A 17,340-nucleotide genomic window follows, 5' to 3' on the forward strand; every position below is an offset into this window, starting at 1 on the left:
GGCCCCGCATCAGACGCACCGAAACAGAATCTTTGGGGATGGGACTCACGTATCTGTATTTTTAGCAAACTCTCCGAGTGATTCTGATGCACAATACAATGTGAGAATCATTTCTGCATTCATTAATACTGTTATCCCCATTTTATATGTGAGAGCACTGAAGCCCAAAAAGGTTAAGCAACTTATCCTAGTTTTTTTTTTTTTTTTTAAGATTTATTTATTTGAGAGAGCAAGAACGAGCGGGAGGGGCTGAGGGAGGGAGAGAGAATCTTGACATTCTGATCACAGAGCCTGATGCAGGGCTGGTTCCCAAGACCCTAAGATCATGACCTGAGCTGAAACCAAGAGTCTGCTTTGTGTCACCCAGGTGCCCCATCCCACTATATTTTTTAAAGATTTTATTTATTTGAGAGAGAGCGTGAGAGAGACAGAGCACAAGCAGGGTGTAGAGGGAGAGGGAAAGGGGAGAAGCTCCTCATTCTCAGCAGGGACCCTGATCCCAGGACCTGGGATGATGACCTGAGCCAAAGGCAGATGCTTAACTGAGCCACCCAGACGCCCCCCCGCATCCCAATATTTTTTTAAAAGATATTATTTATTTATTCATGAGAGATAGAGAGAAGCAGAGACACAGGCAGAGGGAGAAACAGGCTCCTTGCAGGAGGCCTGATGTGGGCCTCAATCCTGGGACCCCGGGATCACACTCAGAGCTGAACGCAGATACTCAACTGCTGAGCCATCAAGGTGTCCCAGTGATCCCAATATTTTTAAGTAAACTTTACATACAGGTCTGTCTGGTTCTGAAGTGTGCCCCCTGCCCTTCCACCCTTGCCTGCTCCAGGGAGGCCTGGTTTTGCCCCCACAGCAGAGCCACACTGCTTCTGAAAGGAACTTCCAAAATAGAAAATTCAGAGTCGTTTTTGACACAGTTCTATACTGTTTGCTGTCAAGAGAGAGCATTACTGCAGTGTATATAACCCCAGGATGTCTGCTTTCTGGCATGTTTGTTAAGAAGTGGACCCACATGTTCTTGGTCTTCTGCTTTGGAAACAAAATTCTTAGAATTCGCTTTTTCCATAGACTTTCTAGGGTTAAGTCGCTTAGGAATTACTAGAACATCTCACCCATGAAAGGTAATTATGGTTGTTTTATGAGTGTGGAAGACATATAGCTTATAAGTGCTAGAGTAGTCTCCTGTGAGTTATTAGAACTCACAGTATTCATGTTATACCAAATTAGCCATCAAGGGCTGATAGATTTTATCTCTAGTTCATCAAGGCATTGGTCAGCGCTATACATTCATAACAATTAAATACACAGCAGCTCTCCTCAAATAGGATCTTTGGATAAGGCGGCCACTTCAGGTTGTAATAATGGGATTTGCATGGGTATTTGGAGACCTGTATGATAAGAATGACTTTCTGATGGAGAAGAGGGTTTTCGCTGTGGGCAGTAGGAGGTCAGAGTGCTTGAGACCCTCACGGGTCTGGCAGCATTGCGTGGATAAGGTGTGTCCTAGGAGTTAGGAGCTTTGTGTTTGTTTGGACCTGAGTCTGGCACCAGTCCACCGCGTATCAGGATCTCTGATGTAATTCTAAACAGACTTCCAAAAAACAGTTATTGAGGTCCTTTTATGTGGAAGACATTTGGGGAGATGCTTCTCTATGTTGCCTTCAAGGAGCTCCTCTCCTAATGCTGGAAAGAAGACAGAAACCCGAGTCTCTACAAAAGCAGCCATGGCCACCCCTCCTCATCCCGAGGGCTGCTGTGTGCCAGGTCCTATGCAGGCCTTTATAGGTGTTCATTTAGTTCATACAAAGCTTTGTAAGCTGTAGGTGTCAGTATTTCTGTTCTATAGACTTGGAAACTGAGGCTCAGAGAGGGCTAGTTACTTGTGCACAGTCACAGCCAATAAATAGCGTCAGATTTGAGTTCAGATCAACCTGACTCCACAAAGACCCTGCCCTCCAGGCCCACACCTTTGTGTCTCCTCCTATGGTGCTCCACCCTGCTGTGATAGCAGGGTGGGGAAAGTGTGATAGGAGACTTATTTGATGGAGAGAATGGGGGAAATCTTTGCACAAGAGGCAGGATCTAAAGAGTTTAGGGTAAGAGCGCTTGGCTGGCTCAGTTAATAGAGCATGCGACTCTTGATCTCATGGTTCTGAGTCCAAGCCCCATATTGGGCACGGAGCCTATTTAGAAAAAAACAAACACAAGAGTTTAGGGTGAGTAAAAGTAAGAAGAATGTTGGATGTCTTCTGGGAATGAGAAGCCTATTGGATTGAAATGGATAGTTCCTTGTGGGGATGGGAGGAAATGAAGCTGGGAAAGTCACAGACAGATTATGAAGGGTACTCAGCACCAGACTTAAGTTATCGGAAGAACATTTTGTATTTTATTTTTTTTTAAACCAGAACGTTTATTTTGACTAATCGTTGAAATCCTTAAGATGAACTGGATACTGCAACAGCTGTCCTCTTGGACTTAGGTGTCGCTCCTTCACAGAATCCATGCCTGAATCTGCGGTATACAATTTTTAGGTGCCTCATTCTACCGGTCCCAGTGGTATTCCGTCTTTTAGCCTTGACACTCCAGTTATACTTTCTCTTCCGCTTGGCAGGGTAGCCACACTTGCCGCAGGTGGACTTCTGAAGGTGGTAGGCCTTAGAGCCACAGCGGTGGCACAACGTGTACCTCTTATTGCGACGCTTTCCGAACGATGACGTCCCCTTTGTCATCTTGTTTCCGCGGCAGACCCTCACATTTTGTATTTTATGTAAAACTGTTGTTGAAGACAATTGGTATTCTGCTCTTCATTATTCCTTCATATAAGGATGACTGCAATAATTTCATCTCAGAACTTAGTATCAGCAAAAACAGTTACCATCTTCCCTAGTGGAATGTCGGCTAGTCTGCCTTTAATTAGAGCAAAGACTGTGGAACTCTTTGACTTTCCCTTCTTGCCTAGGCTACCAGGAAGCCAGGCCCTGATATACTGTCTAATTGTAATTACTGCCTCATTTCTCCAGTGCTTGGTAAAAAATTCATTTTTTTTATTCCAAGTGATTTCTAATCTTTTATTTTTTTGCCCTGGGTATAAATTATTATTAAAAATTACCTTAAATTCCTTTTGGAAGTAGGCAGGATATATTCTTTAAATATATTTTAATACTGGGATCCGTGGGTGGCTCAGCGGTTCAGCACCTGCCTTTGGCCCAGGGTGTGATCCTGGAGACCTGGGATCCAGTCCTATGTCGGGCTCCCTGCATGGAGCCTGCTTCTCCCTCTGCCTGTGTCTCTGCCTCTCTCCCTATGTCTATCATGAATAAATAAATAAAATCTTTAAAAAAATAAAAATAAAAATAAAAAAATATATTTTTAATACTAAGTAAGAAGAAAGTAAATTGACTCATTGCATTGTCATAAGAGCTGGAACAGGACACCGAGCGATGAAAACTTTTGTGGCATATTGATGAGCTGCTGCTAGGAAGGATTAAGGTTAGGGACAGCGGATATAATTAGTCCCTGGGAACCCTAGGAGCCCAGAGGGGCCTCAGAGTGTCAAGAGGGGCCTGCCAGGTGTGTGTCTGCTATGGCAGCTCTCCCCAGCCCTCCTGGCCATTGCCAAGTTTGAAGTCATATGCCTGGACCACCTTTTCTTGCATGTTCACAGCAGTCTCATGACTGCTGGCCTGGTCATTCCCCAGGACCACCTGGGCCAATTTTTTTGGCTGGAATTAGGAAAATGAATTAGAGTTGTGTGTTGGCAATTCTCTGTACCCCACTTTCTGGAGCATTTAAGAAACCCTCAGTAAAATGACACTGAACAATGAGTAAGAGTATCAACACCCCAGTCCAATAAAAAGAGGCTGTCTCATGGTCCACAGGCCTTGAGGATGTCAGGCTGTACAGTCTCATTTCTGAAGATCCAGCGTGGAGGGTCTTAGCTATATGTCACCTTACTCTGTGTGCCCAGGCATGGGCTCTGTGTATCTCTCCTGGTGTTCTTCATGAAGCCACAGGGTCCTCCCAGACAGCTGCTCACTCCATCCAGCTTTCTAAAGGCCCCTCACACATCACAGCCACCTTGCTGTTGTGGAAATTCATGTGGTAGTTAGCTTTCTAAAGCATTCTTATTAACAGCAGCTGCTAAAGCTCCTGAGACACTCTAGGGTCGGAGTGGCATCCGACCTGGTCCAGCCTGTTGTGCAGAATTGTGTATGTGTGTGCACTTTTTCTGGAAAGGTCTTACCAGATTCTCAGAGGGAATATATTCTTCCTCTAACATTTTATCCAAAAAGAGTCAAGAACCACTGCTATGAAAAATGACCTTCTATGGATTTCTTCCCAATGTTCTTGAATATCCACATCAAACTATTTCCTCCAGAGCCTTCTGCTCAAAGCAGCTCTGAGCAGAAGGGATGGAGAAACACTCCAACTGGGTGGGAGCCAGCCCTGGAAGGTCGTGGGGCTGGCCGGGCAACCGCCTGCGGAGCCCTTTCAACTCAAGTGCCATCTCCAGCCGGGGTGGACAGTTCTCATCCTCCCAGCCTGGGGCTGCTGAGTGGGCCACGGCTTTTATGTTTCCCGGCTGTGCTCTTGCTCTTGCCCTTTGCTGCTGTGCCAGCCAGCGAGAGCAGCCACGTAGTAGTCCCCTTTCAAGTGGCCGAGGAAAGGCCTGTTCTCCCAAGCTGTACTTGGGGAGTCTCTCCGGACTTCGTATTAGGAACCACACCAATGAGACTCCTGGCGGCCTTGCAAAACAAAATGAGGCTTTTCTCTGTGGTCCAGCGAGGCTCCAGACCGGAAGTCACTTGATTTTGTTTTGCCTCCCCTCTCTCCACAAGCCCACAATTGCAGAAGCACTTTGTGAATCAGAAATGGAAGCTTTGTTCTCTGGTAGTCACTGAGGAATGCCTTTCCTGAAGGGTTGCTGGGGTTATGAATAGCTCTGTAGAAAAACAAAACAAAGCTTAAGACACAGAGGGCAGTGATAGATATTCTATCGCGATGGACAAGCACTTATTGACTACCTACTGTGTGCTGTTAGAATTCCAGGTCTACTGGGGAAGGCAGGGTCCAGAAGGAGTCACTACATGGTGATAGGGGCTAGAGGAGAGTCAGTAAGCGAGGACCGCAGGTCCCAGAAGAGCACAATTAATTCAGCTGGTGTGCGTGCATGTGTGTGTGTGTGTGTGTGTGTGTGTGTGTGTGTGTGTGTGTCAGGGCCTGGGAAAGAGGAGGCAGGGAAACTGGAAGTTAAAGAAAGGAGGGAGCCTCCTGTGTTCTCTTTGGACCCTTTCCATTATGCGAGCATGCATTTTACCTTGTGGTGATTAGTATGCACATAATACGTTATGCTGCCTTGTTTTTCACTTAGTATTCCTATACCGATTTCCACTTAGCGACTAGGCCAAAGTATTTATCATCTTAAAAAGCCACGTAGCATTTTTGCCTTACTGATATACCCTCGTTGCTCAGCCATCCTCTCATTTGTTGGGAGTAACAGAGTTTTTCTGCAATTAGGCAACTTTGCAGAATCAGCTCTCCCCTCCCCCTTACTTATTTCCTTAGGGGGGTATTGCTCGGTCAAAGTTATGAATGGTTTCATGCCTTTCCTACTGAATATTTTTTTTCTTTCTATTATAGAAGAGTTCCACCATGTACAAAAAGAGACCGTTAGGATGATTTGCATGTGTTTATCAGCAAATTTCAACAATTACCAACCCACGGATGTTTCAGGTCATCCATACCGGCCTCCCCCCATCCCATCTCCTTTCCTGGATTATCTTGCGGTGAACCCCGGACATCATATAATTTCACCTATAAATGCCTACATGTGTATTCCTAAAGGATAAGGCAAGGATAAGGATACTTTTAAAAGTATCACCACAGTTTCATTATCACATCTAGAAAAATTAACCAAAATTCCTAATATCGTAAAATATCTAGTCATCAACTGAAAGTTTAGGATTCCCACCGTTATTTGGCCATTCTCAAGAGGCCAAATAGTGGTTTGCACCAGTGTGCACTCTAGGAAGGTTTCACTTGCTAGAGGTTGGAATTTCTTCAAGGAAAAGGGTGCTGTGCTTGCAGGTCCTGGCCTCAGAGAGGGAGGGAGATAGTGAGGCCTCTTTCCAGGGCCTCTGGGACTTGTGTGGTGTGATTTGTGCTGCATGGGGTGGTGGGTACTATGCACCCGTTGCTCAGGCTTTCTTGAGTAAATGTGACTGCCACTATGTCCCTATACCAGCTTGCCTTGGTGTGATGTGTGGGGAAAGTCAGGTTCATTTCTCCCTTTGGACCCCCCTCTATTGAAGAATGAAGTGCCATCATGCTGTGTCTTCAGTGCTGAGGAAGCTAGATACTATGTTTCTTTTTCTATAATAAAAATTCCAAGATGCTAGGAAAATGCTCATTCCCTGCTGGATTCCCCACATGATCATCTTATTTGCATGTTTCCCTTGGCAAGCTTTGTTTGGTATTATTCAAGGTGACCCAGTTAGAACCACTGTTTAAAGTCACGTCATTAATAAGTTATACAACCTGTGTGTGATAAGTCTCTTAGCTCTGAATATTGTACAAGTAGGAATACATGCTGTGTCTGGTCTCTTCTTCATATTTAAATATGGTTACATTTAAATGTAATCTCCCTGTTTGTTCTCACTGTTGATATTCCTGATTTTTGTATGTTGATGGATAGGAGCAATTTCCCAGATGATTCAGAACCCTGTTGTATTTGTCTTTGGAATGCTAATCACATGTATATATTATGTCCGCATTCCCTCCCCCCCCCCCCCCCCCCCACCGCCCCATGCCAGCCCAGATTGGCTGTTGGTTTGCTCCTTCTTGACTAGCTGGGGACCATACCAGGTGGTGAAAAAGCAAATCATGAGTAACCCACTGGAGGGTGAGGGGAGTTAATATTAATAGGGAGGCCTGGTCAGGATGAAAATGCCTTTTGGAAGATCCTAGGGTAAGAGGGCTTTTATTCACAGGGAAAATAGTCTTTAGAGTCAATAAAAAAGGCTTACTTCTGTTCAGGACAGACTTCTGCCTGGTGCCTGGCTCTTTCTGATGGAAGAATTCAAATAGCTGGATTTTAGTTTTGGTTACGAGTTTGCCATTTTATTTCTTAGTCTGCTGCAATACGATATCCCTATTTGTGTATAAAACAGTAACAAAAAAAAAAAATAAAAATAATAAAACAGTAACAACAGAAAAAATTTTTTAAAGATTTGCCTCTATGGCAAATGCCTCAACTGAACACTGATTATTTTCATTTTTTTTCTGTTTCTTTTCCAGGCATTATCTGTGTGCATCCTTTAAAAAAAAAAAAAAATTTTGTGTCTTGGTTTCTTTATGCCTCACAAAATGTTTCTATATTAATAATGGCTGTGTAATATTCATTTGAGTTGATAAACATACCAAAATTTACTTAGCCATCATTTTGCCATATCATATTTGAGAAGTTTTGTGAACTTTAAATAATACTATATTGAACGTGCTCCTGTGTGTACCTTTTCCCCCTTTTTCAACAGCTTTTGTGAGATATAATTTGCATACCGTGCAATTCACCCATTTAAAGTGTACAAATCAATGGTTTTTAGTGTATTTGCAGAGTTGTGCAGCCATCACTACTACCAATTTTAGAACATTTTCATCATCCCATACCCATTAGTGATCACGTCTCATCTCCCTCGACCTTAAGCAACTGCTGATCTACTTCCTGTCTGTATAGATTTGCCTCTTTTGGACATTTTGTATAGATGGAATCATACAACCGGTGGTCTTTTTTTCCCATTAAAAATATTGTGATAAAATATATACAGCATGGGATCCCTGGGTGGCGCAGCGGTTTGGCGCCTGCCTTTGGCCCAGGGCGCGATCCTGGAGACCCGGGATCGGGTCCCGTGTCGGGCTCCTGGTGCGTGGAGCCTGCTTCTCCCTCTGCCTATGTCTCTGCCTCTCTCTCTCTCTCTCTGTGACTATCATAAATAAATTTAAAAATATATATATATAGGGTAGCCCTGGTGGCGCAGCAGTTTAGCGCTGCCTGCGGCCCAGGGGTGTGATCCTGGAGACCCAGGGTCGAGTCCCACATGGGGCTTCCTGCATGGAGCCTGCTTCTCCCTCTGCCTGTGTCTCTGCCTCTTTCACGCTCTCTCTGAATGAATAAATAAATCTTTAAAAAAATATATATATATATAGCATAAACTTTACCATTTTAACCATTTTCAAGTGTATAGTTCAGAGATGCTAAGTACATTCATATCATTGTACAGATGCTTCCACCATCCATGTCCAGAACTTTCTCATCTTGGCAAACTGAAACCCTGTCCCCATTCAACACTAACTCCCCATTCTACTCCCTGCTGGCGACCACCCCTGTTTTCTGTCTCTATGAATTTGACAACTCTAGATATCTTGCATAAGTGCAGTCATACAGTATTTGTCCTCCTGTGTTTGGCTTCTTTCACTTGGCATAGTGGTTTCAAAGTTCATCTGTGTTGGAGAACTTATCAGAATTTCATTCTTTGGTATTGCCAAATACTATTCCATCGTATGGATGTACCATACTACATTGAGTGATATCCACTGTTTGGGTGGTTCCAACTATTTGGCTGCTAGAATAACCCTGCTATGAATGTTCATGTGCAAGTTTTTGTGTTAATTATAATTTTCATGTCTCTTGGGTATGTATATCTATGAGGGGAATTGCTGGGCTGTGTAGCTTTTTTCTTTGAAATGTTTCTTTAAGCAGCAGGGTCCTAAAGAGATTATTAGGTCAAAGGTAAGAACCTTTACAGCATATCCTTTGATATCTGTGGCCCAAGTTGTTTCTACAAAGAGGTCTTAGATGTATGCTACATTCAATAATGTGATGTTCTGGTTTCACATCAGCCTTCCCAGCAGTGGGTATTATTCTTTTAAAAATGTGTTAATTTTTGAGTAAGAATTTAACTTTACTGTTTTACCATGGTTATTTTTTTAGTAGCTGCTCTTCCTCCTAAGATGAGGCCTCCGGATGGGAAAATCAGCTAATAGTTGAGCCTTACTCTGATGGGTTGCTTTTGACTGCTCCCCACAAATGCCTTTGAATACTACAAATGCTATGATGGTGGCCAGGAGAGTGTTTCTCTTTACCTAGTTCTGAAGGACAGCTCTTTGCAGGAGTTAGTCAAAGCACTCAGGCTTTACTGAGCACAGCAGGTGTGAGCCTGGGGGAACTTTGGGGAGTCTTTCTCCCGGCTTGGAATTTTGTAATCGCTCTTTGAGGCAGCTTTTTAGCTTGGCTCAGGGTGATGCCTGTGGTCTCTGGCTGGTCTCCTAGGCTGATTGGTGCCTTGCCAACAGAATGCAACCCTTTCATGGTCCCTCTGGGAGGGACTTAGGGTGGCCTCCTGACTGTCTGCCTGAAGGCTGCTGTAAAAGCCTGGGAGACAGTGACACTCCCTCTTTCTGCCCTCCCCAAGGTCCAGTCCACTTAAGGCACGTGTTAAAAACTAAACTGTAGTTTATATTTTCACACGCTCACTGTGTGCCAGGTTCCCTATCTCATGTTTTGCATCATTTGTTCCTTTAATCTTTGTGACCATCCTGTTGAGGAGGAACAGCTGTTTGGCCCATTTCCTGGATGACTAAGGTATAGTTCACAGAGTTTAAGAAACTTGCCCCCGATCAAATGAGCCAGGACTGACCCCTAGAACATCAAATTCATGACCATGCCCTTGACCAGAGGCTGTCCTGTTCTCCCTTCTCCATGGAGCAGGTCTGGTGCCTTGGCCCTGCTTCCTGCCTGTAGTCTCTCTGCTCCAGTACAGCCCCCACGCTGTTACCAGAGTGATCTGTGTCAAACGCAAATATTCTTGTCTCTTCTGTTGAAAAGCCCTGTCCATTGCCTCCTGCAGAAAGCCCAGGCTCCTTACAGAAAATGAAAGGGCTCTCCCAGCTGGTCTCCTCTCCCTGCTTCCCTTCACCACATCCCAGCCTTTTCCATCGTGGCCTTGGCAGGCCGTCCCATCTCTGCACTGCCCACTGGTGCTGCGAGGATCCCTTCTCCTCCTCCAAAACTCTGCTTTCATTTTGCTGGGTCTTTTCCCTAGCCTTCACAGAGCCTTCCTCCCCCTTCTCTAGCATGATTAGCTATTCCTCCATCATCTTGCCCATCAGTCTTTCTCCTCGCCCCCCCCCTCCTCCATTAAAACACTCATCACATCATATTGTGTACTGGCTGCTTGTTTTCAGGTCTCCTGCCTGGTGAGCTCCTTAAGGGCAGGGGCTCCATCTTGCTTATTTTTCTGTCCCACTCTACCACAGCCTCTGGCACGGAGAGGCCTCTCAATTATTTGACTTAAACTGGGAAGCCTTGGATGGCCTTGCACGTTCCCACTCCCCAAGGACTGGCATGCAATCTCTCCTGAGTATGTACATCTCTGTAATCAGGAGTAGCTAGAGCAAGGGCCCAGGCCTGGGCAGCACACGGTGAAATTTGCACATAAGCCTCTCTGCTCGCACAGTGCACACGGGCAAGATGAACAGCCCCCTTAGAGACAGTCTGGGGAAGAAGAGATTGGCAACATATCAGCTCTGCTTTAAGGCAGCTCTAACCTGAGCAGCAGCTCCCTGGGGCCCTTTTATCTGCCCAGTGGACTGGCCCACCTGCCTGGCTGGTAGAGAGCAGCCAGCTGGGCTGGCCAGGCCGGACCCACTGCCACACCCTTCTCCTGGCCTGGGCCTGGCCCCTGCAGAAACCTCTCATCCCCCAGCTGCCCAGTGCCATCCCGGCCCTAAATCCATGTCTTCCCCCAGCTCCTCTCTTGCACGCTCATTTACTCCACACGGAAAATATTCCAGTAAGTACAAAGAAGAGAATACATCAAACCAGTGGCTCTGCTTCTAGAGAACACACCCCAAATGCATTTTAAATCTGTGGATCACTCTCAAGGGAATTCCAGTTAAAAAAGAACTTGGATCAGCAGCCCCGGGCCTGTGTGGCTAACAAGCTTCTATTTTCTCTGTTGCTTGGCTGGCCTGAAGGACTCCTTTGTTTGGGGAGTGGGAGGATGTGGTGTCCTAATTAGGCCAGGGTGTGGAATTGTGGCTCATACAGAGCTGCCCTTTGGAATTGAGCTTTCCAGACAGGAGAGTAAGTACGTGATTTGGTGAATCTGTTGGTCTTTAAAGAAAACAGAAGACTAAAAAGAGGGTCAACTAAAGGCAGTGTGGTATTCTAAGCTGGATCGTGGACAAGAAGGGGCGTGAGTGGAGAAACTGGAGAAATCCGAGTCAAGGCTGGAGTTTAGTTCACGGTTCTGCACCAATGGTAATTTTTTTAGTTTTGACAAATGAACAGTGGTTATGTAAGATGTGAACGTGAGCAGAAACCTAGAGAAGGGCATATGGGGACCCTTTGTATGATCTTTGCAACTTTTCAGTACATCTAAAATTATGCCGGTATTGAAAGTTTATTAATAAGAAAAGAAGGGCAGCCCCAGTGGCTCAGCGGTTTAGCGCTGCCTTCAGCCCAGGGTGTGATCCTGGAGACCAGGGATCGAGTCCCATGTCAGGCTCCCTGCATGGAGCCTGCTTCTCCTTCTGCCTGTGTTTCTGCCTCTCTTTCTCTGTCTCTCTCTCTCTCTCTCATGAATAAATAAATTTAAAAATCTTAAAAAAAAAAAAAAAAAAGGAAAAGAAAAGAAGAACAAGGGAGAAAGCCGATCCAGCAACTAATTTGACTTGACCTTTTGTCAGCACTGTGTTTTAGCCTTCTGACCCCAGATCTTTTAGCCCTGTCTATAGAGTCAGAGGGGTCAGCATCCAAGAACTCTGGACCTGGCTGCTCTTGAGGCCAGGGTCTTCCTTGCCACACCATCCTCTTTTTGGGGATGGGTCTGAGTCCAAGTCTAGGTCTTCCAGGAAGATGGGGGTCATGTGGTTGGCAGTGCTTTTATCTGCCAGCTGTGTACTGCTGGGCCAGTCACCAATCTCAGCTTCATATTCTTTACCTATTAGAATGGGGATAACCTGCCAGGAAGGGGAAGGGAGGGTTATAGAAGGTAATGTAAGGGACCTGACCCAAACAGAAGGTTGTGCTTGGCAGAGTTCAGTTTCCATTCTCCCTTCTGCTTCTCCATTTTTTGAAAAATAAATTAATTAATTAATTAATTGTGAAAGAAAGGGGAGCTAGTTCCTTGAAGACTTGAGATCAGTTGTTCAATGCTAGCTTTGAGGGCAAGAAGCTGTCAGTGGGAAGCTAGCTGCAACATTGTGCCCCCTATGCATCCCCTACCCCCCATACCCCATCTCCAGAGGTCCAGGAAATGTGACATCTATTTTGAGCAATTCATGGGGAATCTTCTTACCAGACGTGCTCTAACACCTCTTGGAGTTTTAACATTTGGATTCCTCAGGAAATTGTGCTCTGGCTGTTTCTTTACCTTGTAGATGGGCCAAGCTATTTGGGGGCTTCCTTCTGGAATGGGAGCCCTTTGTGGCTTCTGGACATGGAGCTCTCTCCAGGCTTAGGAACCTGGACTCAGAAAGGCTGGAGATATTTTACATGATCCTAGGGCTCTGGAATGGCTGGGCACAGCCTGTGGATAGCTGTGCCACCTGTAGGTGGCAGTGGTGATACAGGAATGCTGAAGGAAGGGAAGCCAGGGGAGCCTTGGCAGACTCTCACAGGAGCTGTAGTCATAATAAAAGTAACAGCGATTATCATGGCCTGTGGAGGAATGTAACTCTGTATTAGAGGCTCTGTCAAGTGCTTTGTTGTGTGTGGTTTAGTTTAGTCTCACAACAACTGTGTGAGGAAAGGGCTGTTATTATGATCACATTTTACGGATGACAGAAGGGCTTGGACAGGTCAAATTACTGCCCTGGGGTCACATGGTAATTGGCAGAAGTAGGACTCCCCAAAGTCTGAGTTTAGACCCTGTTCATACTCTCCATCATGATGTCCTCTCCTCCTGCTTCTGCGTCCAAAGGGAGAACACAGGGACAGCAGGGAACCTAGGCTGCCTGATGCCTATCACCCAGGGGCCTATGAAGGGTTACCATCATCATCTTATTTCTAGTAGACCCTCATCAGCATAAGATTGGACCCTCCTGAGGAACTGAAGATGTTCTGCTTTCATGCAGCTTTAGGTTTAAATATGGAGCCAAAAATATACTCATGGCTCATTAAGCCAATAAGATTGGAAGGAACTTTTTTTTTTTTTTTGAGTTTTATTTACACCTTAAGTCACCTTTATACCCAGTATGGGACTTGAACTCATGACCCCAAGATCAAGAGTTGCATGCTTCTCCGACTGAGCCAGCCAGGCACCCCTGGAAGAAACTCCTAGAATAGTATTAGAATGATCTTGAAAGCTCAATCCTTGCATAGATCATGCCTTCAAGTTCTGGAAAACTTATCACGGAGCATCAACTGGAGATGGTATAGAAGGAGTCTCTGGAGAGGATATTGGATTGGAGCTAAGCATGGGCAGGTTGACTGGTGTGAGGCTTTCCAACCAGGGAAGTCTAAGGTGATTTCCTTGGAGCTGGAAGCAGAGATACAAGGCCCCTTGGCTTTCTGAGTCCTCTCAATCCTGATGTAGTTCCTGCTTTCACACACCCCTCCCCCCAGCAGATAACCTACTTTCAGTGCAGTGAGGACTCAAGTGAGTCTTCTCTTTAGCTATGTTTGCTCTTAACAGTGTATGATCAGATTTTGTAAAAGTGTATGTTAGCCCAAGGATGCCTGCTTTCACCACTTCTCTTCAACATAGTACTGGAAGTTCTAGCCAGAGCAATTAGAGAGGAAAAAGTAATAAAAGGCATCCAAATGAGGTACCTGGGTGGCTCAGTTGGTTAAGCATCTAACTCTTGATGACAGCTTTTTTTTTAAGACTTTATTTATTTATTCATGAGAGACACACAGAGAGAGGCAGAAACATAGGAGAGGGAGAATCAGGCTCCCTGCAGGGAGCCCAATGTGGGACTCAGTCCCAGGACCCTGGGATCACAACCTGAGCCGAAGGCAGATGCTCAACCACTGAGCCACCCACGTGCCCCTGATCACAGCTCAGGTCTTTTTTTTTTTTTTTAGATTTTATTTATTATTCATGAGAGACACACAGAGAGAGACACCCACACAGGCAAAGGGAGAAGCAGGCTCTCTGTGGGGAGCCTGATATGGGACTAGATCCCAGGACCATGGAATAGTGCCCTGAGCCAAAGACAGACTCTCAACCATTGAGCCACCCAGGCATCCCATCAGGTCTTGATCTCATGGTTGTGAGTTTAAGCCCTTCATTAGGCTCCATGCTGGGTGTGGAAACCTACTTTAAAAAAAAAAACAAAAAAACTGGGCAGCCCCGGTGGTGCAGCAGTTTAGCGCCGCCTGCAGCCCAGGGTGTGATCCTGGAGACCCCTGATCGAGTCCTGCATCGGGCTTCCTGCATGGAGCCCGCTTCTCCCTCTGCCTGTGTCTCTGTGTCTCTCTCTCTCTCTCTCTGAATGAATAAATAAATCTTAAATAAAATAAAATAAAATATAATAAATAAAAATTTAAAAAACACCAAATGGTAAAGGAAAAAGCAATATTGTCTCTGTAGATGACATGACCTTATGTGTAGAAAACCCTAAAGATTTCATGAAAAAAACCCAACTGTTAGATCTTACACAGATTCAGAAGTAGAAGAGTACAAGATCAACTGTCAAAAATAATTTGTTTCTATACAATGAACAATTTGGAAAGGAAATTAAGAAAACAGTTCCATTCACAGTAGCATCAAAAAGAATAAAATCTTTAGGAATTACCAAAGAGGCAAAAGTCTTGTACACTGAAAACTGAAAACATTGCAGAGAGAAATTAAAGAAGACATAAATAAATAGAAAGACATCCCATATTCATGGATAGAAGACTTAATATTTTTAAGATGACAGGAATACCTAAAGTCATCTACAGATTCAATGTAGCCTCAATCAAAATCCACCAACATTTTTTTGAGAAATAGAAAAATTTATCCTAAAATTCTATGGAATCTCAAGGGATTTCAGATAGTTAAAACAATCTTGAAGAGGAAAGGCAGTTGGAGGACTCACACTTCCTGATTTCAAAAACTCACAGTAATCAGAACAGTGAACAGTATGGTACTGGCATAAGGACAGATACAGACCAATGGAACAGAATAGAAAGCCCAGAAATTACCCCTCTTACATACGGTCAATTGATTTTCAACAAGGGTGCCAAGACCTTTCATTGGGGAAAGGACAGTCTTTTCAACAGATGGTGCTGGGATAATTGGATACCCACACACACAAGAATGAAGTTGGACCTTTACCTTATTCCATAGGAAAATTCAAATAGATCAAAGACCTAAGGGTAGAGATAAAACTCTAAAAGTCTTAGAAGAAAACACAGGGAGGGGTTCCTGGGAGGCTCACTCGATTAAGCATCCAAGTCTTGGTTTCTGCTCAGGTCCAGATCTCATGTTGTGGGATCGAGCCCAGAGTTGGGCCCCATGCTCAGTGGGGAGTCTGAGGATTCTCTCCCTATCCCTCCTTCCACTGGTGCCCTCTCTCAGTCTCTCTCTTTCAAACAAACAAATAAATAAATAACATCTTTCTTAAAAAATGAAGAAAACACAGGGATAAAGTGTCATGGTATTGGATTTAGCAGTGATTTCTTGGCTATCACACCAAAAGCATAGGCAACAAGAGAAAAAAATAAATTGTACTTAATCAAAATTAAGAACTTTTGTGCATCAAAGGACATTATCAAGAGAGTGAAAAGATAACATACAGAATGGGAGAAAATATTTGTAAAATATACATCTGATAAAGGAATATATAAGAATATATATAAAGAATATATAAAGAACTTTTGGAATTCAATAATAAGATGACATGCCCTTATATGTAGAAAACCCTGGAGATTTCATGGGGAGGAAAAAACCTGTCAGAATCAATAAACAGATTTAGCAAGACTACCTAATTCAAAAATTGACTTGAATAGACATTCATCCAAAGAAGATAAATAGATGGCCAATAAACATATGAAAAGGTGCTCAGAAAAAAAAAAAAAAGAAAAGAAAAGGTGCTCAGTGTCACCATATCATTAGGAAGTACACATCATAACCATGCTGAGATATAAAATAACAGGTATTGGCAAGGATATAGAGAAGTTGGAACCCTTATCTCTTGCTGATGAGAATGTAAGATGATGCAGCCTCTGTGGAACACAGTTTGGCAGTTTTTAAAAAGCTAAACATGGCATTACCATATGATCTACTAATTCCACTTCTGGGTATATACCCAAAAAAATAGAAGGGACTCAAACAGATCTTTGTACACCCATGTTCCTAGCAGCATTCACAGGAGCCAAAAGTTGTGAACAAACATGCATCCATCCACAGGTGAATAGATGAACAAAAAGTGATATATACACGCAATGCAATATTATTCAGCCTTTAAAAGGAATGAAATTTTGACACCTGCTACAACGTGATAAGGCTTGAGAATGTTATACCAAGTGAAAAAAGCCAAAAAAGAAAAAAAGTATATATTGGCCAACATGCCATCAGAGTGGGGTTGGGGTTGGGGGGATGAGGAGGGTGAGGATCAGAGATCATTTGGGCCCAATAGCTCATTTGTCAGGAAACCTAATGCTCAGAGAAGAAACAGGCATAAATAGTCCTGAGAGCTCAGCATCACAGAGGCCGAGCCAGGACTGGAACCAGGGTTACTTGATTCCCTGTCTTCCTGTGGGCCAGGAACTTCATGAGGGCGGAAACTGGACTGTCTTGCCTTCTACTTGTCCCCAGGGTCCGGCACTTCATAGCCATGCAGTCCACTTGTGTTACTCCTTTCCTCTGTGTTCTCAACCCTAGGTGTATGTTGAGCCACTGGGGAGCTATTAGAACACGTCAGCAACTGGCCCTGTGCCCTAGAGGTTCTGATCAGAAGGTATGGGATGGGACCAAGGCAGGAATGCTTCTTTTTTTTTTTTTTTTTTTAAGATTTTATTTATTTAACAGCAAGAGAGCACATGCAGGGTGAGCAGCAGAGGGAGAGGGAGAAGCAGGGAGCCTGACATAGGCCTCAATCCCAGGACTCTGGGATCATGATACCTAACTAACTGTGCCACCCAGGTGCTCAAAGGCAGGAATACTTGTAAAAAGCTTCCTGGTGAAGGGCTGCTCGATGGTGCAATTGGTTAAGCGTCTGACTCTTAACTTTTTGGCTCAGGTCATGATCTCAGGGTGATGACATTGAGCCTATGTTGGGCTCTGTGCTCAGTGTGGAGTCTGCTTGGGTTTCTCTCTCTTGCTCCCTCTGTACACCCCT

At 44.4% G+C, this 17,340-nt stretch overlaps 2 protein-coding genes across 7 annotated transcripts in view; one reads left to right on the plus strand and one right to left on the minus strand.

Annotated features, from left to right (window-relative positions):
• Positions 1–17,340, plus strand: part of TOM1L2 (target of myb1 like 2 membrane trafficking protein) — a 118,964-nt gene that overhangs the window by 38,591 nt on the left and 63,033 nt on the right. Inside the window, exon 2 of one of the 6 annotated variants that reach the window (XM_035716905.2) lies at positions 16,884–16,959. The exons of 4 other annotated variants lie outside the window; for them this stretch is intronic. The gene's annotated coding sequence lies outside the window, so the exon portion shown is untranslated. Of the gene's footprint in view, positions 1–11,305; positions 11,330–16,883; positions 16,960–17,340 lie in introns of those variants that run through there. One more of the 6 variants, XM_025428144.3, reaches the window with a different exon arrangement.
• On the minus strand, positions 2,433–2,780 carry LOC112647249 (60S ribosomal protein L37-like). The gene has a single exon (XM_035716908.2). It carries the CDS (start codon positions 2,739–2,741, stop codon positions 2,448–2,450), a length of 294 nt encoding a protein of 97 aa, XP_035572801.1. The 5' UTR covers positions 2,742–2,780; the 3' UTR covers positions 2,433–2,447.

The sequence above is a fragment of the Canis lupus genome, chromosome 5 (assembly GCF_003254725.2).
Source record: "Canis lupus dingo isolate Sandy chromosome 5, ASM325472v2, whole genome shotgun sequence".
Lineage (NCBI taxonomy): Eukaryota > Metazoa > Chordata > Mammalia > Carnivora > Canidae > Canis > Canis lupus.

Coding starts and splice junctions, on each gene's coding strand:
- LOC112647249 (XM_035716908.2), bottom strand. CDS start 2,741: ATGACAAAGGGGACGTCATCGTTCGGAAAGCGTCGCAATAAGAGGTAC.